General features: G+C 39.5%; 1 protein-coding gene across 2 annotated transcripts in view; it reads left to right on the top strand.

Annotated features, from left to right (window-relative positions):
- The first annotated feature begins 536 nt into the window (after positions 1–536).
- Positions 537–24,500, top strand: part of UGGT2 (UDP-glucose glycoprotein glucosyltransferase 2) — a 120,221-nt gene continuing 96,257 nt past the window's right edge. Inside the window, exons 1-6 of one of the 2 annotated variants that reach the window (XM_058670626.1) lie at positions 537–768; positions 7,694–7,776; positions 13,890–14,020; positions 14,425–14,537; positions 19,671–19,845; positions 23,040–23,136. In XM_058670626.1, coding sequence (XP_058526609.1) covers positions 617–768; positions 7,694–7,776; positions 13,890–14,020; positions 14,425–14,537; positions 19,671–19,845; positions 23,040–23,136 — 751 coding nt within the window. In that variant the 5' untranslated portion in view covers positions 537–616. The remainder of the gene's footprint in view (positions 769–7,693; positions 7,777–13,889; positions 14,021–14,424; positions 14,538–19,670; positions 19,846–23,039; positions 23,137–24,500) is intronic. The other variant, XM_012926534.2, reaches the window with a different exon arrangement.

Raw genomic sequence — 24,500 nt, forward strand, 5'->3', positions numbered from 1 at the left:
GAACCACTCATAGGAAACGAGTTGTGGGATCGTCTGGCTGGCTGGAGTCACCAGCGGCTTTTAAAATGCGCCTCACGATGAGCCCCGGCCGGCCCTAGACCCTCAAGGAATGTGGGGTGTATTGGGCAGCCAGCACTGCTGAAAATCTCTTTCAAAATTAGAGGATCCTAACAGGCAAGCAAGATGGAGCCCTCTGTGTGAGGTGAGTGCTTTTCTTCTCCGGCCTAGGTAAGTTGTGGGTAACATCCACGGGATTCTTGGCTTCTCTGTCAGATTTTGGCATTTCCAGCGGCCCTAGCCGGGTCTCGGGGCGCCCGTTTCCCGACCCCGGAGCCACCCCCCATCCGGCCGCCGTCCGGGGCGCTCCGACGTGACCCGGCTGGCGGCGCGGCCAGCCGGCGGGGACTCCCCGAGGCAGCGTCCCGGGGCCGCCGGCTCCCCACGCCAAACAGGCCGGAGTGGGACACGCATGCGCCGGGCCACGGCCCGGGTCCACCCCGACTAACGGACTCGAGCTCCCCCAACCGGAAGTGGGCGGAGGCGGCTGGAGCTGGCAGCCGGGCGCTCAGGGGGCCGCGTCGTCGTCGGCGGCGGCTCGCGCGTCGCTCCGAGCACCATGGCGCCGGCTGGGCACACGGTGCGGCTGCTCCTGCGCTCCGCGCTGCTGTGCTTCTCGCTCCTCGGCGCCGGCCCGGCCTCGGCGGCCAAGGCGGTGACGGCCCGCTTGGCTGCCAAGTGGCCCGAGACCCCGCTGCTGCTGGAGGCGAGGTGGGTGCCGGCGCCCAGGGGTGGGCGAGCGGGGCCGGGGGCGCTGGCGGCCCCTCACCCCCGGGGTCCTCACGCGGGCGGCGGGTGTCCCCGTGCCCGCACTCGGAGAGCGCGGTGGTCAGCCCCGGCCCTTGCCACTCCTCGTCCAGGGCAGTTTCCAGAATGTCTCTTGGTTTAATTCATTTACGAAAGGCGATGGAGTGTTTGACGCAAGTGCTTAGACTGAGGTAGACAATTTTGTTTCTAGACATCACTCTGCCGGGCTGGCTGTGGGGAAGGCTGCGTCTGTCCGATCTTCCTCCTTTTCTACTGCAACTGGTTCTTGTATCATTTACTGTTCCAGAACCAAAATTATATACTGTTGGGTTCTGCCCCTTAGCATTCCCTCAGTGAAATACAAATGGAAAGGTTTGTGTGTGTGTGTGTGTGTGTGTGTGTGTGTTAGACCATGTCCAGTTCTATAAGAACTATTGTTATCTGTGCGCCAGAGCAGCCCACCCACCCACTGCTTTTGGTCCTGAAGGGAGACTTGATCCCTCAACCTGGCCCGTGCTAGCTACTAAAAGGTTTTTGTTGAGTGATCGCAGCTTCATGTGGAACTCCTTAACTTCTCCGGTTCCCCCAGAGCTCGGCTGGATATGATCCCTCACTCTGCCTTCTCAGACTGCCAGGGTTTCGGCTTGCCTCAGAGTCCTAGGGTTGGAACCCTGTAGGATGCTCCCTCAGGCCTTCCTCATCAAGCCTACCCCCTCCCATTCCAATCTGGTTAGCATCATTAGGATAGTCGCATCCTGACTCTGAAGTTTGTGAAGTTACGGAGCTTAAGATAGATGGCATCGTTTTATTATGCCTGGGCTCCAAGTCCAGTACCATTGTCGGACACTGCAAATGACAGGGAGAACCAGGTGTCGGTGTGAAGATGGATTCAGAAAGGAGTTAGGCAGTTGCAGCCCAGAAACACCTGAAGCCACTAAAACTAGAAGGGGCAAGAAGGCAGTCTCCTCCGCACACTTGAGAGAGGCCGCAGCACTGCCAACACCCTGATTTTGTGTGTTGGGCTTCCAGAACACCCTGATTTTGTGTGTTGGGCTTCCAGAATGGAGGGTATATATTGTTGTAAGCCAGTAAGGATGTGTGTGTGTTTGTTTTTGTTTTGTTTTCCTTCTGGAGCGGGGGGGGGGGGGGGGGAGCGGTGGTGATTGCTTATAACAACTTTAGCAAAGCAATAACCAAAGCGTGTAGAATGCAGCTGGGACAAATTCCTGTATTAGCTAAGTCATATACCACACCTGGAGGGATTTTGAGACACAGGATATAAAAGTCTAATGGATTTGAGACTTCCAGAAGATGTCTTGTGATTGATTCCGGTGAGGACTTAAAGCAAGGAGCCCTGTGTGATAGCCTGGTGGTGGCTAAATTCTTGCCTTGTATCCGCTGGGATCCAATTTGGGTGCAGGTTCATATCCCACCTGCTTTACTTCCCATCCAGCTCCCTTTTTGTGGCTTGAAAGCAGTGGAGAATGGCACAAGGCTTTGGGACTCTGCACACATGTGGGAGACCTGGAAGAAGCTCCTGGCTTCAGATTAGCTCAGCTCCAGCTGTTGCAGCCACTTGGGAAGTGACCAATGGATGGAAGATCTTTCTCTCTGTATCTCCTCTCTGTATCTCTGCCTCCCCCCCCCCCCCCAATTTGTTTTCTTTTAAAAAGGGCAGATTTTAAATGAAGAAATCTCTAATCTTCTATAATGGTAGAGAATGTTTTTGTCAACCTAAATATTAGAAATATGAAACTATGAGGGGCACCTTATTTTAAACAAAAGGAGACTCTTGATAGTGACTAACAGGTTATAAAGTTTGTGGGAAAGAACCAGAGGTGATAAACTTCGTTGAAAAGGTTTCCAGGGAAAGTTTTTTACTATATAGATATAGATTATATATATTTTATTAATTACATTGCATTATGCGACCGCTTCATAGGCTCTGGGGATGCCCCAACCCCTCCCCGTACCCTCCCCCCATGGTGGATTCCTCCACCTTGTTGCTGTATTACATTTTTCTTTCTTTTTTTTTGGATTACATTGTATTATGTGACATGGTTTTATAGGCCCTGCGATTCTCCCCCGCCCCATGGTGTATTCCTCCACCTTGTTGCTTTACCACAAATCAAATTCAGTTGAGATTCTTTCATTGCAAGCATCTACCAGGCAAGAAGCCCAGCATCTTATTGTCCAGAAAAGCTCATCAGTTTCTTGGGAGACCATCTCTGGTCTGAAGGTAGAGCCGGCGGAGTGGTTTTGATAGTTCCACAGAACTGTATTGCTGCCACTCTCACCACTCCAGGCACGATGCAGTTGTTGGAAAATCCACTGATTCAGTCCATCATATAGTCTCCAGTTGCCCGGTCTTTTCATTGCCAACATATAGCTGAGGTGGTTGATTGACTTGTTCTGTCTTCTGTCATTTGATGTTTAGCGCTCGGAGACCGAAAGCTCGATTGGGGGATCCCAGAAGAAACTTTGTGTGAGGTGTTCCCAGACCTGATTCCTGTATGCACCAGCAAGCACAGGGCCCAGCACAGTCCATCGCCCTTATCAGCTGGTGGTTGCAGTTGCTGGGTTGGTTCCACTTCCATCCCTGTTTTCCACTGAAACCAATGGGTGTTTGCTGTCCAGCCTGGTTCTGACCATCACATACTGGACCCTTGCGTAAACCAGTGGGGTCTGCAGCCCAGCCTAGTCAGAGCGACCCACAATAACCCCAGCCAGGCCCGCCCTCTACCCTGGTGTGCCATCATGTGTAGCAGACTAGTCCAGTCTGTCCCACATCCCCTTCTGCTCTCATACATGTCAGTGGGTATTAAGAGCTTGTCCCATCTAACCAGCTCAACTGTCTAGCCTTCACGGATGTTGTTGGGTGTCACTCTGTCTAGCCACCCCAGCCCCCATCCTAGTTTTTGCGCCCTTCCGTTGTGGTGGTAACCCAAGAGGGGGGTGTCCACTGTTTCCCTCCCAGGCCACTCCCACTCCCAGATTATGCGCTCTTCAGGTGGTTTGGTGGTTTAATTTGACTGAACTGCCCCCCAGTGCTAGCTTCTGCCAGCTGATGCTGTGGTTAAGCCCCAACAATCCAGGGAAAGTGTTAAAGATACTGCCTGATTCTCTGCTGTTTATAGGAGAATTAGCAAGGAGAGAAAGAAGGAACAACTAAGGAACAAGGGATCAGCACTTGGAGTTTGGGAGTTCTCAGCCCATTTAGATTGCAAGGGATGCTAAGATTGGGGAACTCAGTATCAGAAATGTGTACTTCCGAAAAGTCCAAGGGAGGGTTAGCGGTCTTTTGCTGTTCAGATTAGTCAAGTGCTAGATCCTCCTAACCATGCCAGTAGAAGCCAGGTAGAGACGGAGTGTCCCGTAGAATCCTCATTTAATGGTGTGGACCCTGACAAACCCCATTTGGAGAATAATAGTACAAACACTGCCAACTTGAACCAAAAAATAAGATGAAATGAGGAGGTTATCGGACTTGTAAAATTCTATGGGCAGCAAGTGGACTGATAAGGCCGGTGGGAAGTAAACCTTACGTTCTTACCCAGGAAAGACTCCCTATGAATGTAGAGCCACAGCAGGCAGCATGCAGTGTGGAGTGCTGGGTTGCAGTCCTCCTCAGACCTCAAACCGTGGAATTTGCCTGCTGACTTTTGCACTTGCGTGGGACGTTCCTGGAGCCCTTTCATTCCTTTCAGTTTTTCCCTTCTGGACTAGGGATGTCCATCCTATGTCACTACTGCATTTTGGAAATAGTGAACTTGTTTTCTTTTGTTTGCTAAATGCACATTTGGAAAAGGATTTTAACCAGGATGGATAATACTTACAGATGCCCCGGAATCAGACTAAGATTCTAGTAGAGTCTGAGGAAGTGAATATATATTTTTTTTTACACATAGGACATATGTGGAGTTTCATTTGGCTGTTTTTATTAAGATTTATTTTTATTTTTGTTTGAGAGGTAGATTTACAGAGAAAACATAGAAAGATCTTCTGCCTGCTGGTTCACTCCTCAAATGGCTGCAAGACCAGAGCTAAACTGTTCTGAAGCTGGAACCCAGGAGCTTCTTCTAGGTCTTCCGTGTGTGTGCAGGCTTCCAAGGGCTTGAACCATCCTCTGCTGCTTTTCCAGGTTATAAACAGAAAGATGGATGGGAGGTGGAGTAGCTAGGACACGAACTGGCATGCATACAGGATACTGGTGCTATTGTGGCAGCACCCATATGTGCACTTTTAAAAGCCAGGGAGAAGGTGGCTTCAGTTATGCTCACCCCAAAAGAGATTCATCCTTGTCCTGAACCCTGGAATCTGTTACATCAACCCTGTCAAAACCTTAACTTCAGATTTTTTTTCTTCAAGAACCATGAGGGAATAAGTTTCATTTCTGTTGAGCCACCAGAGTTTGTGCGAGTGTCTTACAGTGGCTCTGGGATAGTAATCTGAGTACTGCTATACCACCATCCTTTCCTTATTGATACCTTATTTGTGCCGTAGCATATTCTTCGATCGTGGTTTTTTTTTTTTTTTTTTTTGACGGAATGAGTATGTTTCTATTCTGTCATAGCGTTTGGTTAGTCTTTCTGTTGTAATCATTATTGAAAGACATCATGTATACTAATTTCCAGTTTAAATGTGAACTTCTAAGGACTATTCATGTGTATTTTGACAAAGTGTAGCTCAGAAAAAGGTTAGGTATTTAATGATGTGTGGAAAGGATGTTTTTAATGGTAAGGTGTGTGTTTCAGTGCACTTCAGAATGACCTCTGCCCTAAACTGACCTGAGGAAACTGGTCTGTTTGGATAATCCAGACTGAATGCTCAGTGTTATTCATGGGCAGATTAAATTATCAGTAAGTTCCTTATTACATAGCTGAAATCCTCCTCACTGTATGTTTTATTTACTGGTCTTCATCCTTCTCTACCAAATCTGTTTATTCTGTGTGACAGTGAATGGCAGGTGAAAAGCCTATTTCTTTAACCATTCTGCTTTAAAAGAAAAAAAGGTAGGATCGGCATTGTAGCATAGTAAGTAAAGCCACTGCCCGAGACACCATCACATACAGATGTCGGTTCAAGTCCTGGCTGAGCCGTTTCCCTTGCAGCTCCTTGCTAATGTGCTTGGGAAAGCAGCAGAAGATAACCCATTTGCTTGGGCCCCTGTCACCCAGGTGGGAAACCTGGAAGGAACTTCTGGCCCCTGCCTGGCCCAGCCCCAGCTGTTGTGGCCACTTGGGATGTGAACGGATAGATCTCTCTGTGCCTCACTCTGTAACTCTACCTTTAAAAACCAAGAAACAATATGTGTATTTTTCCTATAACTTTATTCTGATAATATTCAATTCATATTAACTAAAAATCAGAACCCCCCCCCACATGATCTAAACTTCTAAATATTTTGAGTACCAGCCTAACATTAGAAGTAGAAAATTCCACATCTGACCTCATTATGGATTGCAGTAAAAGTACAGGTGCACCTAGAACATTGTATAAAAGTGGTTCCAGAGCGTGTTGGACGGTGCAGCCAAAACATAAATCAACTTCATGGTTAGACTTGGAACTAAAGTATATTCAGATATTCTAAAATCTGAAAGAAAAGTTCAAAGTAAAGGATACTCAGTATTTGGTCAAGTCAGTAGAATGTTCAGTGTTCATTTTTGTAGGATTTTGTACCATATTTTTGCCTGTTTGGGCCATGTCACATTTAGTGTTTCCTATTGTTTCTTTTGCTTTCAAGTTTCCTTCATTTTTTTAAGAGAATCATTGAGTTGTACAAAGTGACAGTAGTTGTTTTGAAGTTACTGATTACTTTAAATTGCGATTTCTTTTTTAAAGTTTGTATTGATGAATTAGTTTTTCTCCTCTCCTTCCTCCCCTCTCCCCGTTTATTGGCCATCTCAGACTTGTGGCAGTTAGTTATGAATGTGGTTTGGATATCCTCAGCAATTTCTTCTTAGAATAAGCATTAGTTTAGGTTGACCTGGGTTAGAGAAGAATAAGTTGGGTAATAACAAAGTTTTGGTACCGTATAATTGGTAGCTATTTTCTTTCTAGTTTAAATGGTTTTTTTCTTTTTGTGGATGTTTTAGGTATGTTTTGCATTATTTTAGGTAGCACTATTTCTAAAGTTTTGGAAGGCCTGTTCCATTTTTTTTTCTTATGTATACTGTAGAAAATTAGGCACTTCTGGGTGCTAAAAGCCAGCAACCTAGTGCAATATGTGATTTCCTGTCAGTTTTTAAATTAAGGTATTTTGTTTATAGTAAAATCTTTGAAGAATGTAAAAAAATTTGAGAGTCACAGAGACAAATCTTCCATGTACTGGTTCACTCCCCAAATGGTCACAATGGCCAGAGCTCAGTCAATCTGAAGCCAGGAGCCTGGAGCTTCCTGCAGGTCTTCCATGTGAGTGCATGACCCCAAGTCTTTGGACTGTTCTCTCCTTCTTTCCCAGGCCACAAGCAGGAAGCTGGATTGGAAGTGAAGCAGCCAGACCATGAACTGGCACCTGTATGGGATGCTGGTGCTTGAAGTCGAGGTTTAGCTGTTGTGCCACTGCGCTCGTCCCCAGACAATTTTTTATACCAATAGTTAAAAGAAAAAATTGAGGACTTGCATGAAGTGTTATGGAATGATTTTGTTTGAAGATTTTATTTCTTAGTAATATTTCATATGGAAAGGTGATTGTATCATTTTTTGTTGCTAATAAAGCTGAATTTCTCATGTAATCGTTTCCTGACTTTATACATTTAAGAAGGAACCATCAGTTTAATCTCTTTCTGTGTTAACAATAAATGAAAATCAGTAACATTACATTAGTTTTTGGAGGTTGATAGTATATAAACCACATTTCCTTTACGTTTATTAATTTTTATTTTTATAGTGAATTTATGGCAGAAGAAAGTAATGAAAAATTTTGGCAGTTTTTGGAAACTGTAAAAGAATTAGCAATTTATAAGAACGCAGGTAAGTTATATACACATTTTAACTTGTGTACTTTGTTTTCCTGTGTACAAATTGGATATAATTGTCTTTAATTCTAATGACTGAGAATCTGTGCTGGGTTAGTAAATCTAAGCCTTAAATATGGAAAGCTCTTTAACAGAAAACATCCCAAGTATTTTTTCATGAAAACCCTAATACTTGGTTGTAAGAAAACTCATGTAATCAGTAGCAATTGCTTTATAATAAAACAAATTGTTGTGATAGTTTGTTTTCATCTAGGTTTCCTTGAAATAGTTTTATATCTAGGAATTGTACACATTCTAAGATACTATTTTTTTAAGAACAGTTTTAAGTTCAAAGCAAAATTGAGCAAAATGTCGAGATTCTGTATACTTTCTGTCCCCATAGGCGAACAGCCCCCTCATTAACATGTCCCCCACTAGAGTGGCATGATTATTACAATTTGTAAATGTACATGGACACCTCACCCTTAGCAGGATTCTGTAGTTTACAGTAGGGTTTACTCTTGTGTTATTATAGTCTATATGTTTGGACAGTGTTTGCTGACTTGCAGTGCTGTATTGTTACTAGAATATTTTTAGTCAAACTCCAAAGGAATTTATACTGTTTTCTTCAAAAGCTATGTAACCACATTTAAGTGCAAGTTAGTAATACCTTTCTTAGACATTTTAAAACAGTATGTTTCTGAGAGTCAAACAGATGTCACATCTGCCATTTCCTCCAGAAAGCTTGAAATGGGCTCCGCTGGGCCAGGCCAGAGCCAGGAACCTGGAGCAGGACTGGGGCGTGGAGAGACTCTGGTCGTTGGAGTAGTCTTTATTTCCAAATATGGGGAAACTGTTTTCTGTTTTCCTATTTGTCCTAGTAATTTTAGTTTTGGCAATCAAGTAAAAATAGAATTGATATGAGAGAATTTTAAAAATACATGGAATGCCTGTGATAAAGACACTTGATTTCACATTTTTATTGCCAAATATTGTTAGCTTAACTTTTTTTTTTGAAAAGCAGAAAACAGAGTTCTTTCAGTCACTGATTCACTATCTAGACACCTACAAAAGCCAATGCTAGCTTACTTAAACACTTGAGCCAGATGTTTGAGCCCAATGTCTTTTAATTCCATTTTTAATGAACATTTTGATGTGTGCTCTTGTCAGATTTCATAATAGTTAACACCAAAACTGGTTGGGCCCGGCAGCGTGGCCTAGCGGCTAAAGTCCTCGCATTGAACGCCCCGGAATCCCATATGGGCGCCGGTTCTAATCCCGGCAGCTCCACTTCCCATCCAGCTCCCTGCTTGTGGCCTGGGAAAGCAGTCAAGGATGGCCCAAAGCTTTGGGACCCTGCACCCGCGTGGGAGATCTGGAAGAGGTTCCTGGTTCACGGCATCGGATCGGTGCGCACCGGCCCGTTGCAGCTCACTTGGGGAGTGAAACATCGGATGGAAGATCTTCCTCTCTCTCTCTCCTCTCTGTATATCCGGCTTTCCAATAATAATAAAAAAATCTTTAAAACATCAAAACTGATTGTCACCTAAAATCTGTAATATGTTAGTCCCAGTCTGTAAACAAGAAATGCCTTATATTAATGTTCAGTGTTTTGGAAAAATAATACTCAAAATTGCTCTTCCCAATTTTGAATGTTAATGTTTTTATTTAAAGATATATATACTTTTATTGGAAAGTCAGATTTACCAAGAGTTGGAGAGAGTGAAGTATCTTCCATCCACTGGTTCATTCCCTCCCAAGTAGCTGCAGCACCTGGAGCTGAGCCAATTGGAAGCCAGGAGCTTTTTCTGGATCTCCCATGTCCCAAGGCTTTGGGCCTGTCCTCAGGGGCTTTCCTAGGCCACAGGCAGGGATCTAGATGGAAATTAGTGCCGGGGCACTAATTGGTGCCCATATGAGATCCTGGCTCATTCAAGGAGAGGACGTTAGCCATTAGGCTACCGCACTGTGCCCTGAACGCTAATTAAAAAAAAAAAATTGTATCAAAGACCGAGTTCTCACACCTGGTTTACTCTCCAAACTTAAAACAGCCAGGGCTGGAGCCAAGCTGAAGATGGGAGCCAAGAATTCTGTTCTGCCGCATGAGTGGCAAGAACCAAACCACTTGAGCTGGTAGTAGGGAGCAAGTGAGCTAGAAGCCTGTTGATTGGCACTGGGGCTTAAATTCAGTGATTCTAACATGGAATACAGTGTCTCAATTGGAATCCTAAGCACTGTGCCAAATGCAGATGGCACCAGCTGCTCTGGTTCAAGTATGGCTGCTTGCTGGTATGACTTGGAATGCAGCAGAAGATAGCCCAAGTGTTTGGTCTCTACTACTCATGTAGGAGACATGAATGAAGGTCCTGGTTTCTGATGGTCCAGCTCAGGCCATTATAACCATTTCAGGCGTGAACTAGCAGATGGAAAATTCTCATTCATGTTTTTTCATTTTCTCCTCTTTCTTCCTGCTTCCTTAATTCTGCCTTTCAAATAAGCAGATTTTTTAAAAGGGTAAGCCTAATTATCGAATTGCCCCCAAATTACAAATTTGAAGTTTTGTAATGCAACAAATAGTTACATATCATTGAGTGAATACTTTGCTGTGTATCAGCAAATTAATGCCTATTAAAATAAATACTGTTTTTTGAAATATATAATACTGCAGAATTACATTTATTGATGTCTCAAGATTCAACTGACATGTTAACCTATGTAATTTTATGTGGTGAGTTATAAATATCAGAAAATTATATCTGACTTCAAATTACCTGTTTGTTTTCACATCACTACTTGTTTAGCATATAAAAATGTCATTCTGTAAGTCCTTGTAGATACTAATGGTTTCTGTGAAAGTAAAAATGCTTGTATATTGCTATGTAAAAGATGCGCAGAAAATGTAATGATTATATCTGTTACTTAAAATTGAGTACCAGCATGTAGGAGAATGTAGTTTGAATGTGTCACATTTGAAGAGGTTGTCAGATACCCAGATGCAGATATGAGTGACAGATTTAGGTTAAAAAAGAAGCTGGAATAAAGGGTGTAAATCCTGAGTTAGCAGCATAAAGACCGCAATTGAAGCTATAGGGAAATACACAAAATGAGAGTAAGATAGGGCCTAATGGCAGAACCTTGAATAATACCCGTGTTTAAGGGATGGTGAGAGGAATAACAGGTACTAGAAACTGAAGAAGAGTAACCGTAGAGATCAGTGAAAGCCTACACATGAAAGCCAGGACAACATTAATTGCGAAGTGATTGATATTATCAGCAATATAGACAGAATGGAAATATTAGGCATCTACTCGCCAGGTTTGTCCCTGGACCTCACAGAAGATTCTGACAGGCGTGGACAATCTCACTTGTAAGATACCACTCATGTTACTGTCTGTTCACTTCTGGTTCCATGGAAGTCAACTCCTTTTTGGGTTGTTTCCTTGTCCTTTAAGGACTATGTATTTTTAAATATATTCTTAAAGATACTTCTCATTTTTTGTGTGACTGAAGGAAAATCTTACTTGCATGTTTTTTTTATATTTGGGGAGAAAACTTACTGTGACTCCTACGTGCTGTTAAGTCACCTGGGAATTGTCAGAGAAGTTGACAAAGTTTGTCAAAGAAATAGGGGATGAAGAGCCTGCCTATTAAGTCAACTACTTAGAACTCCTGGATTAGGGCATGGGGTATCTGCCTAATGTTTGAGGTACTGATTAGGATTCCTGCGTTACCACACTGGAGTGCCTGCATTCGATCCTTGGATCTGGTTCCTGGTTTCAGCTTCCTGTCAATGTAGGAAGGTGAAAGGTGGAAGGTGAAAATGATTATTGAAGTAACTGGGATCCTTCTGTATGTGGGAGATCTGGATTGAGTTCCCAGCTTTTTCTTTTTTTCAGATTTATGTATTTTTATTGGAAAGTGGGATATACAGAGAGGAGGAGAGACAGAAAGGAAGATCTTCTATCTGATGATTCACTCCCTAAGTGACTGCAATGGCCTTTGCTGAGCCAATCAGGAGCCAATCCTGCACCATGTGGGTACAGGATTCCAAGACCTTCGGCCGTCCTTGACTGCTTTCTCAGGCCACAAGTAGGGAGCTGGATAGGAAGTGGGGCCGCTGACGCTTGAACAAGTGCCTATATCGGATCCTGGCAAAGTGTGCAAAGCGAGGACTTTAGCCACTAGGCTACTGCACTCTGCTTGGGTTCCCAGGTTTGATCCTAACCTAGCTTTGGCTGTTGCGGCAATTAGGAAGTGAAGTGGCAGATGGGAGCACTCACACTGTTTTTTCTTATCTGTCTCCTCTTCAGTAAAGAGATGAAGGTTTACAAGTAGGATCATTGGATTTGGAAGATATTATTGTCTAGAATAAACATAATAAAATAAATTTTATTTTATTATTATATTTTCCAAAAGTGTAAATATGTTCATTTGAAAGACTAGAAAGGATGTTTCTTCACAGCTTATGGGCCGATGGGAGACAGAATGAAAGAATTCTAAAAATCATTGTGTAATTGCAGTTTTAGAATTGTTCTGGAGATAGCATAGAAAGCCAAATTGAGTGTGTAATAGGAGCCAAGCTTGGGATATCAAAATCATTCTGAAATAAATGACAATTAAGCTTAGACTTAATGAAAAAGGACTTGGCTAAACTTGAATTTTAGACTAAAGGAATAACATGAAGGCCCTAAGTCCTTGATCTCCTGTTTCTCTAGACACTGTCCGTTTATATCCTATTGTCTGTCTATATTACAAGAGCAGTAATGGCTCTTGGTTTTTGTTCGTAAATATTCTTTGCTTAGCTTTGTTAAGTACTGACATTGTTATAACTTGCTATTTTAATTTCAATAATTTTTTGCTCTTGGCCAGTAATTACTGAGGAACCACTGAGATCAGTTTCTTTTTATTACAGTTTGTTTAGTGGAATTTTTTCTGCATCATCAGAACATACAACATTTGCATAGTCTTCTTACAATCTTAATCCCCAAATTTAGTCTTATTTCTGCAGCTAATTATACAGAACTCACTTTAGTTCCTTCTTGGTTATGTAAAGTTTGCTCCCTTGTTGATGCTTGATGAATAAATCTTGGAATGATAGCTCTTGAGTAATTGCTGTGCTGCCCACTTCAGAGTGTGATTTCCTGGGATGGTGTGATGGCTTAGTGTGTTAATCCTTAACTGCAAGTGCTGGTATCCCATATGGGCGCTGAGTCATATCCCAGCTGCTTCACTTCCCATCCATCTTCCTACGGCATGGGAATTCAGTGGAGGATAGTCCAAGTCCTTAGGCACCCATGTGAGAGGCCTGGAAGAAGCTCCTGGCTTCAGGTCACCTCAGCCCGGGCCCTTTTGGCCATTTTGGGGGATCAACCAATGGATGGAAGATCTTTGCTTCTCTCTATAAATATCAATAAATCTTTTTTAAGAAGTGTGATTTTTCCTGGCCAATTGGTGAGGAACAACAGTGGCCTTCCTGACAAATGATGAGCTACCTTCTCATTGAGGTGTCTGGCTTACCAAGATTTAAATGCCATCCTGTTGACCAATACTCTAAGTACATGCAAACATGGAGCAGTGAAATGGTGACTCCTGCAGAATGACCTCAAGGCCGGGCAGAAGACTTCAGCAGCCTTGAATGGTCCCAGGACCCAGCAGCCAGGTAGTTACAGCTGCAGACAAGTAATTCTTGAAGGTCTGTTTCAAATTCTGTCTCCTGAAGTATTCTGTCCACACTAATTAACTTGGTTGCTTAATCTCAATAGAAGTTTTTGAGAGTCATACTATAAAATTTATTAGTAGTCATACTTTAAAATTTGCTATTCTAAAGCTTAGATTTTAGATAGGACCTGCTGTTTAACTCACTCCAAGTTAAGGTTTTAACAATAATCAAAAGTGCCACATCTTCTAGATTTTAGTGGTAAGATTGTTTTCACCTGGTCTCATGTTGACTCCTGGAAGATCCACAATACTTAGTGACAGAACAGAGATGTTATTATTTTCCCATTTATCTCAAATTCTCTATAACCAGACTGAAGTTGAGTTTATATGACAATGGTTACCTTATAATGAGGGCTTGCCAGTTTATTGAGTATAAAATACTAACATCATTTTTAAAACTTCTTTTTATAGAATCAGATTATTCTTACTACAACTTAATCCTGAAGAAAGCAGGACAGTTTTTAGATGATATACACATCAATCTTTTAAAGTTTGCTTTTTCTATAAGGGCATACTCTCCAGCTGTTCATATGTTTCAACAGGTATGTAAAAACACCCAGCCTGCCTTGACAAAGAGGTATGTGGTTAATATAAAGTGATCTACAAAATTGTATGCAGTGCTGGACTCTGTCTATGATATTACATTGAGTGTAATATAATGGACTAATTTTATAGTTATAATTATAAAAATACAGTTGTAATTTGAGAAGGTTATGAAGTCAACTATTTAAATGTAATAATGAAAACTTTGATAGTTTTCTATATTTCCTAGGATAAAGGTGATTTTGTTCACATGTTTCATGGATTTGACCTATATATGTGTGCTTTTAACCTTAATCATACCAAGAACTTACAATTAGTGAATTATTTTAGTCAAAGTAATGTGTGTTTTAAAAATATTGTAATTGTCAACTACCGTAGCTAAATGAATCTTTGAAATCTTAAGCTTGCAGCTGATGAGCCACCACCAGATGGTTGTAATGCGTTTGTGGTTATCCATGAGAAGCACACCTGTAAAATTAATGAAATTAAAAAGCTACTGAAGAAGGCTAATTCAAGGTAAACTAATGTCAACTTCTAGTGAAAGTGGGGTTTATAGAGAGATGAAATAGCAGAAATTTCTTAAAAAGGTTAATTTTCAAACACCTATATCCACATGGGATATATGTTGAAAAGCTTGATAATACGAGAATATTTGTATTCACTAGCTTTTTATTTTAGGATATAAATTATACCAAAATGCCATAAAACATTAGATTTTAAAAATGTAAACAAATTGTTGTGAAACATGCAAAACTTTGTATTTGGACCCCTTTTTTTAATTGTATCATGGGTTTTGTCTATGATGTGTAAAAAAAAAAATAGATCTTCTTAAAAATTTGTTTATTTGAAAGCCAGAGTTAATGCAGTGAAGGGAAAGATCTCCTATCCACTAATTGACTCCCCAGAAACCTCAACAGGTGGGGCTGAGCCAGGCCAAAGCTAGAAGCCAGGGGCTTCCTCTGGATCTCCCATATGGGTGGCATGGACCCAAATATTTGGGCTGTCTTCCATTGATTTTTTTTTTTCAGGTCGTTAACAGGGATCTTGAAAGTGGAGCAGGTAGGAGAACCAGCACCTAGATGAGATGTCAGGGTTACAGGTGTTGGCTTTACCTGCTGTACCACAATGCTGGCCCCATGTTTCTTGATCTTTTTAGTAGCTTTCCAGTTTCTATTGAATTTATTACTGTTCTGATCATTATTTCTCACCTGATGCTGATTTGGGGTTTGATTTATTCTTGTTTTCTGTCTTCAAGATTCATCATTAGATCCTTTGTTTGAGTTATTTCTCTTTTTTATGCAGGTGCTTAATATTATAAATGTCTCTTAATACAGCCTATTCTATATCCTGCAGGTTTTGATATGGTTTCTTATTTTCATTTATTTCAAGAAAATTTATTTCGTCTTTAGTTTCTTTAGTGACCTATTGACCATTGAGTAGTCTGTGATTTAATTTTTGTGTATTAGTATTCTGTTGTTCTTGTTGATTTCTACCTTTTTTCTTTTGTGGTCTGAGAAGATACATGGTATGACTTCACTTTTTTTTAACTTACTGATACTTGATTTGTAGTATATAGTTTATCCTAGAAAATGTCCCATGTGCTGATGAGAAAAATGTGTTGTCAAGCTGTGGAGTGAAATGTCCTGTGTTCGGTTCATTTACTCAATAGTATTTCAACTCTGATGTATCTTTATTGAGTTTTTGTTAGGATGATTTGTCCACTGATGTGAATGGAATTTTAGGTCACCCTCTATAGTACTGGAGGCTATCTCCTTTTGGGTCTGGTATTTGTTTTATATATCTGGGTGATTTTGTGTTGGGTACATATTTATTGATTTTCATGCCTTGCTGAACTGAACATTTTAACAACATGTAATGTCCTTCTTGGTTTCTTACTAGTTTTTGGTTTAAAGTTTGTTTTATCTGACTTCATCTGTTCAATTTTGCTTTTCATTTGCATGGTGAATCTTTTTCCAGCTCATCTTTTTCAGTCTGAGTTCCTTGTAGGCAGAATATAATAGGGAGGGATCTTCATTTTTTTTTTTCATTGAAACAACATAAATCTTTTGGCTGTTGAATTAAATTGACTTACATTCAAGGTTAATATTGGTAGATAAGAATGAACATCTATTATTGATGTGCTTATTGATTTTTATTGTGTCTGTTGGTGAATTTGGGTGTGTCCCGTGTTTTCATGATGTTTACTTCAAGTAGAGGACTATTTTCTGAATTTCTTTGAAGGCTAATTCTATGGTGGTGAATTGTTTTTGCTTATCTGAAAAAATCTCCTTCACTTCTAAATGATGACTTCACTGGATATAACAGTCTTGGATGAAAGAATGTGTTTTTTGTAATATTTTTTAATTCATCTTGTGTTTTGGCCTTTAGGATTTCTGCCGAGAAATCTGCCCTTGCTCTGATTTTGCTTTCTATGTAACTTGCTGCTTTTCTCTTACTACCTTTAGGATCCTCTCCTTGTCCTTAGCTTTTGATAATTTGACTACAATAAGCTTTGGACAAGACTTTTTTTTAGGTTGAGTCCGTATGGGGTCTTTTGAGCTTCCCATAAAATCTGAATGTCCATGTATCTTTTAAGACCTGGGGAGTTTTCAGTTACTATGAGTTAGCAGGTTCTCAGTGACTTTTTCCACTTCCTCCTCTTCAGGAAAATCTAAAGCACACATACTTCATCATTTAATAGTGTCGCAAACCTCACAAAGATTTTCTTCATTCCTTTTAATTTTATTTTTACTTGATCCAATTGAGTTATTTCAAAAGTCTTGTCCTTGAAATCAAATTCTGTCCTCCACTTGGTCTATTATATTAAGCTGTCAATCATATTTTTTTATTTTGCTGATTAAAGATTTCATATCAAATTTTTACTTGATTATTTTGATCCTGTTACATATGTAATATTTTGATTCATGACACTTCTTGATTTCCTCACTTAAATTATCTGTATTCTGTTGCATCCCATTGACTTTTCTTCCAGTCATTTGAATTCTGGTTTTTGACACTTCGTAGTTTCTTTGAGATCAATGTATAACACTGGAGAATTGTTGTGTTCTTTGAGGGGTGTCCTGCTCTTACCTCATGTTTCCTACGTACTTACCTTGGCATCTACTCGTCTGGTATGTTTGTCCCTTCTTCAAGAAGTAGGATTTCTTGAAAAAGTGTGCGCATTGTACCTTGAGCTTTTGAAAAATTATTACATTTTAAAAATTTATCCTTTTATATTACCTACTAGAATTATTTGATTGGTAGCCTTTCAGTTCCCAACAATCAGTGATTTGAAGGAATAATATTAAATAAATATTCTATATAGATGTCCTTAGTACTGATGACAATCATTTTTTGAAAATAATTATCCAGCTGACATTAATGGTATTTGAGTTCATAGGTTTCAGTTAAGAATTGTGTGAATGATTCCAAAAATTTTCTCCAATGTAAGAAGTTTTATTTCTGATGCAAAGTATGACTTTCATAGCTAAATTTTTAACTTTAATAAATAGTATTACATGAATAATGATGATGTTGCAATTCACATCTCTTCATCTGCAGAAGTGAGAATTAGTGTAATGAGATGCTGTTTTGGACTGTTAAAATTCTTTTTATTCTGTGCTTCAAATACCCAAATATTGACAATATTTTAAGTCACATCTTGTATTAAATGCCAATAATTAAGTCAGATAGAAGCAGAAGAATGTAATAGATCCTTGTAAAATTTTATTTAAAAAAAATATTTATTTGAAAGGGTTGCAGAGTGAATTAGCAGGAAAGAGCATTACCCTTTATAGCTAATTCACTCTAATTGGCCGTCATGCTTGAATCTGGGCCAAGCCAATCCAAGAGTCAGGAACTTTGTCCAGGTCTCCACATGGAAGTCAGAGATTGAAATACTTGAGTCAGCTTCTACTCAGTTTTCCAAACATTAGCAACAAGAAGCTGGATTGAAGTAGAGCAAACGGGGACATAAATTGGTACCCTTATGGAATGAAGGTTTGGCAGGAAGTGGATTTACCTGCTGTGTCATGTGTCCCCCGCCCCACCTTTGAGAGAGAAAGAGGAAGAGTGAGAGCTTTGTTCTGCTGGCTTATTTCACAAATGGCCCCAAGCGCAAGGGCGGGGCCAGGCCAGCATCAGGAACTTGATTTGTTTTTGAGAGTTGTACACAAATGATAAAAACAAACCACCACCACCAACAAACACCACAACTTAATAAAAGACTCTAGATCTGTTCCAGAACAAGGAGTGCTATCAGATTCTTCAATATCCTTTAAAGAAATTGCATGTATATATTCATGTACTTGTAATTACATAGATGTTTAATCATGAATGATACACATTTAGGTCTTCATTCTCCTTGGTGTATTCTTCGTTAATATTTTAGGTGAAGGTTTGCAAAAAGGAGAAAAGTGTTCATTGAGTGCTACACATGTAATTTTTGCTGTCTTAGGCAATTTGCAAGTCATTTTGACAAATTCACTGACTACAGGATCTAAGTAGAATTTTCCCTTCAGTACAAATAAATAGACCTATGGGATATCAGATAATTACCCAAGGTTGCAAAGCTAGTAGTTATTTAAGCTATTATGTGAATGTATTCTGACTTCATAATATCCTGTCTTTTACTAACATTGTAGCAATGTTATCTCTACCCTTTTCTCCTCTCCCTAGTATTTTATACTTAGACAGTAATTGGTTGTATAAATATCTGAACTCATTAGATAATAGGTTATTTCTCAGTATCATTGCTACTACCTACATCATTTCTTAATTTCCTTTCTTTCTGTTTAAATTGCCAAAATTGCTTTGGAATTCCCTAGACATGAATTGATACTCTGAATTTTTTTGTATTGTCCTGAATAATTAATACCCTTGAACCCTAGAAACTCAACAGTTTAAGTAAATGATCACAATCATCCAATTTTTATAACAAAGATATAGTTTACTTATAAGTGTAAGGAATTTAACTCATTGTTTGGCAAATAAGATGCCAGTTACAGTTTTGGAGATGCATCGAGACCATAGTTGTAACTAAAATATAAAGCTTACTTCATGAAATATTGTTTTGTTTTATAGTGTAAAGAAAAAAATCCTGTTGGAAGATAAAATTTTTTGGAGATTTATTTGGAAGGCAGAGTGACAGAGAAAAAGGCTGAGCTGAGACAAAGATTTTCTATTAGTGTGTTCTTCACCTGGTTGCAATAGCCAGGTCTGAACAGGCTGCAGCCAGGAGCCAGGAAATTTGTTCTGGTTTCCATATGGGTGGTATTGGCCCGAGCACTTGAGCAAGCTGCTGCTGCCTTCCCAGGCATATGAGCAGGAAGCTGGATCAGAAGTTGAGACTCATACTGTCATACTAATAAAGGATGCTGGCATGCAAGTAGCAGTTTAACCTGCTACAACACAATTACTGATCCCAGGCAAAGACAAAACAACAAAACCAGTTTTAATCAATTTGGATTACCTGAATTTATTTTCTATCATGTAGTAGCAGTTAAGCGCATAGTGACTACAGGATATTTGAGTTTTTTTCTGTGATTTTGTGTATTATAAATTGTTTGATAAACAGATTGAAAAGTGTTGTGATGAATTTGATACATTCTTGACCTGAGCTTCATTTAAGTTTCTTTTGCTTTATTTTAGGCCCAGACCTTACTTGTTTAAAGGAGATCATAAATATCCTACAAACAAAGAAAACTTACCAGTGATTATTCTTTATGCAGAAATAGGTACCAGAGCATTTGCTGAATTTCACAAAGCATTGTCAAAAAAAGCTCAAAATGCTGAAATTTTGTATGTTCTTCGCCATTATATCCAGGTATGTTTCTGTTGTATGTAAGATTAGTTTGGCTATACTTGTTTTTTGATAAAATTATTGCATAAATTAAATAATCATATTATCAGAATAATTGAATTTTCAAGCTGGATGAGACAAATGTGACATGTGGAAAACCATTGGGATTCTGTCTGTTCTGGAGGTACTATGTTTATAGTCCTTTTTGACCTATATTTTACAGATTTTAAACTTGGATAACAACTAGTAGCAAAAACTCAATTTGTATACCACTTGTTACTACTCAAATGCAGCTATTTTAAGTAAAAATATATCACAGTGAAGAATTTTCCAGCATGTACCAATGTCCATCCAAATAAGTCTGCTGAAACTGTACACAAACATAGCAAGCCAAGCAAGCCAACTTTATTACTCAAATAGGCAAATAGGCAAAGGATTCATGGGAAGTATTCCCCTAAGCCTCTGGAAAGCTTGTCAAGACAAAGGTGTCCACCTTACAATTGGCCTGCAGCTGAGCAAACCTGAATGCACACTACAACCTGGGTTTTAAACTGCAGGGACCACTTGGTAAGGTGGACAGTGCATTACAGGACCTTCTGTTTTAGGAGAGGGGTAGAACAGAGCTTGGGCTGTTACAGTTTTGCCTGTGTCAAGTTGGTGCTTTCCGAGCTTATTTTTACAGTTACTCTTAAGTTGGAAGTACTTGAGAGGAAGTGATAAGAGCTGGGTTTCTAAGGCCAGCTAGCTTTTTATCCAGTAGTATCATATCAGATGTTTTTCCCCAGTGTTCTTTGCTATCCTTAATTTTAATTGCTCACTTTGGGTGAGTTACTGCTATTCAAAAGTAGAAAAATCTTACTAAATATTCCCGTGTTTCCTGTTGTGATGAAGTAGGATAGAGATATTACATGATCTATGAAAAGAAATACAAAAATGTGTCTTCAGTGTGTACATAATGGGTAAATTTTTATATTCATTTACTACGTTAATTTAATGAATATTTGAATACCTCTGTGCCAAGAACTGTTCAAATACCAGTGAATAAGATGAAAACATTTCTCGCTCTCAAAGAGTTGCCATTTTAGTTCCAGGTAGAACGAAGAAATGCATTTATGATAGCTGAAAATAAAATAATTTCAATAGCAGAGATGTTATGCTATGATTCACTCCTGGATGAGGCAGAGATGAATGGCAAATCAGATTAAGAATGTGAGTGAAGATGCAGATATTTGTCGTATTTAGCTCTGTCCCAAGTGGTTCTAATTTATGCCCTAAGGACATATGCCGACCTTTGAGAATGTGTACCAAATTATTCTCTGGAGAATGGCATTTGACATGGGAAAAGTAAATGAATTTAATGTTTTTATTCTATTACTGGGGAACTAATAACTTTCTGGAACTAATGGAAATTGGTCATGTGAAATTGCATTTGTTTTATGAACTGTGATAAGATACATGGCCTTAACTTTTCTTTGGTACCAACTATTTGTCCTTTGAGTAGCTGTTCAAAATATCTCTAAATTGAGATATGTAAATTGAAAGCTATTACTATTAAAAGATTTGCAACTTCTCTAGATTACTGTAATTATAAAGAACTCCATTTCCATACTATCTCTCACTGTAGCATTACCTGAGAAATTACCAAGTTAACATGAGCCGAATGCTAAATACTTGTCTATTTTTTGCATTTTTAAATTATTGTACAGTTCATAGGTTCTGGGGTTTCTTTAATCCCCTCAAACAATCCCCAGTGAGTTCTCCCATATCACTAGTTCCTCATAAACAGTCAGAAGTCCACCATTGTGGGCATGGACACTGGCAGGGAGTCCAGCATCCCATTGTTATGACACATCTAACAGTTCCACTGGGAGTCCATCCTCTATTCGGAAGTAGAGATGCACACTGCATCGTATCCTCACATCTTGATATGTCAGTCTACACAGTCACTATAAATCCCCACAAAACAATCAACAGAAAAGAAATTTACAACACCGTGAAGTTAAACAACATGCCACTGGATATGATAGTCTCCATTACACAGTTTCTATGCCTCCGTTTAAATGAAAAGCAACAAAACATAATTAACAGGAAGAAAAAATAAACTTACAACACTAGGAAGTTAACATGGTACTCAGTGACTAATGTGTCACTGAAGAATTGAAAAAGGAGATCAAGAACCTTCTTGAAGAGAATGATGCTACTGTGTGATCTGAGTCAGTGAAGAATTTAATGAGACAGTGTTTTGAAGAGATGAAACAAAAAACATCAAAATCCATGAGATATATTCTGCTGATCTTTGTTGGTGAGATTTATCTTCTGTAGGCACAAAATAATACTTCTTTAAAACAATACCAGTTGAAACTGGTAAGGTCCTTGGATGTCTTCTAAAATATTGTATATGTTTATCTATGTTGCTTTCTGTTGAATAAAACATGTGGTAGATTCTCTTGTTTGATGGGATAATTTCTGTGAGTCAATTTTACATCTTTTTCCCTTAAAAAATTTGTGTATTTGAGATACATAGGGATATATCTCATTTTGTAGATTTATTTATTTTAATTGGAAATGCAGATTTATAGAGAAGAGTCAGATCTTTACCTGCTGACTCACTACTCTCCAAATGGCCGTAATGGCCAGAGCTGAGCTGATCAGTTTTAGTCAGCTGTATCCCTTCATTCTGAAACAGCTTGTGTGTGGCATTTAGTATGCTAACCGTTAAGAAATATGAGAAGTTGAAGCAGGTTTTTCTAAGTCATTCTTGTCCCCTCTCCCGCTACTTTCCAAAGCTTGGCTTGTGTCATTCCGTTGACTTACTGTAGTGAATGAATATCATTTTCTGAGCAGCTCTTGTAGAGGTTTCTAGAAGGAGTGAAGTCTTTTTGAAACTTGACTCTTTTCATTAACTCGCAGGAGTATGGGAAAGTTGTGATGGTGTAACAGGGAAAAAACCTTTTTTGTTTGTTTGTTTTAAAAGACTAAATAGTACAGTTCATGAAAAAGTTTTTAGAAAATGGTGGTAGTCAGCCAATTTCTGATGCCTTAAGACTATGTAGAGAGAATATAAATGTTGCCCAATTGATACTTCATTATACCCCAAAGATTTCATAAAGATGTTTATTAGTTATTAACTGTAATGTACCACAGTATCCTAATACACATTCATACTGAATTTAAAAATGTATTGACTATATACTTTTTTGATAAAATCATTTGAACAGAAACCAAGTTCACGGAAAATGTACTTATCTGGCTATGGTGTGGAACTAGCAATTAAGAATACAGAATACAAAGCATTGGATGATACCCAAGTGAAAGGTGAGCTTTCTGAGGATGGGCTTGTGACACAGTGGTTACCATTGACACCTGCATTCCATGCTAGAGTAGCTGAATTCAGGCCCCAATGCCACTTCCAGTACTAGCACCCTGGGAACCAGCAAGTAATGGCTTCAGTGTTTGCATCCCTGCTCTCCTGGGTGGCCCAGGTTGGCTTTAACCTGGCCTGAGAGTGGACCAGAAAATGAGAAATCTTTCTCTGCCTTGGAATTACGCAAATATTCAAATATACTTTTTTTCTGAAAAAATTAATGTAGATAATTCTAGCTGTATTTCCCTCAAGCTGGAGATGAGGGGAACATTTTCCTACATAATTTGGAATTTAGTTTTCACAAGGTTGTTTTGCTGTCGTTGAAGCTCTTTGTAAATTCTGGATGCTAGTCCCTGATTGATTGTGCTGTGTGCAAAGATTTTCTCCCATTCTGTTTGCTGCTTCATTTTGTTGGTCAACGTCTTTGCTGTACAGAAGCTTTTCAGCCTGATGAAGTCCCCTTTGTTTATTTTGGCTTGACTACCTGTGCTTTTGGTAACTTCTAAGAAGTCTTTCCCAATTCCTATATCTTGGAGAATGCTTCTTATGTTTTTGTCTAGTATTTTGATGGTTTCTGGGTGCAGATTTAGATCCTTGATCCATTTGCAGCTGACTTTTGTAGAAAGTGGCATGTGGGTCTTGCTTTTTACCTCTGCAGGCTGCTATCCAATTGTCCCAACAGCGTTTATTGAAGAGACCAGGCTTTTTCCCTAGATTATTTTCAGTTCTCTTGTTGAAGATTTGGCTGTACATTTATGGGCTCCTGTCTGGGGTTTCTTTGCTGTTCCATTGATCTTCTTTGTTTCTCTAGCAGTCCAAGACTGTTTTGATGCCTGGAATATATCTTGAGATCTAGAAATTGTGATTCCTTCAGCTTGATTTTTATTCTTCTAGATAGCTTTGGCTATTCGTGGTTTCTTGTGTTTCCGGATGAACTTTTGCATCATCTTTTCTATTTCTGAGAAGAATGTTGGGATTTTGATTGGGATCACATTAAATCTGTATATTACTTTTGGTAATATGGACATTATGGTGTTGATCGTGCTGATCCAGGAGCAGGGTAGGTTTCTCCATCTTCTATTTCTTTTTTTAATGTTTTGTAATTTTCATTTTAGAGGTCTTCCATATCTTTGGTTACGTTAATTCCTAGGTATTTGAGGTATTTGAGATTCCTCTCCCCCATTTTAAAGGGAACTGTACTTAAAATCTTGCTTAGCCATGGAGTGATTTGTGTGTATACTCAGGGAGGCATCACTGATACTCATTGTGCCTGTCTCTTTTGCTCTTGGTCATTGCTATTCTGGTTAGACCTTAG

This window comes from Ochotona princeps, chromosome 12 (assembly GCF_030435755.1).
Source record: "Ochotona princeps isolate mOchPri1 chromosome 12, mOchPri1.hap1, whole genome shotgun sequence".
NCBI lineage: Eukaryota > Metazoa > Chordata > Mammalia > Lagomorpha > Ochotonidae > Ochotona > Ochotona princeps.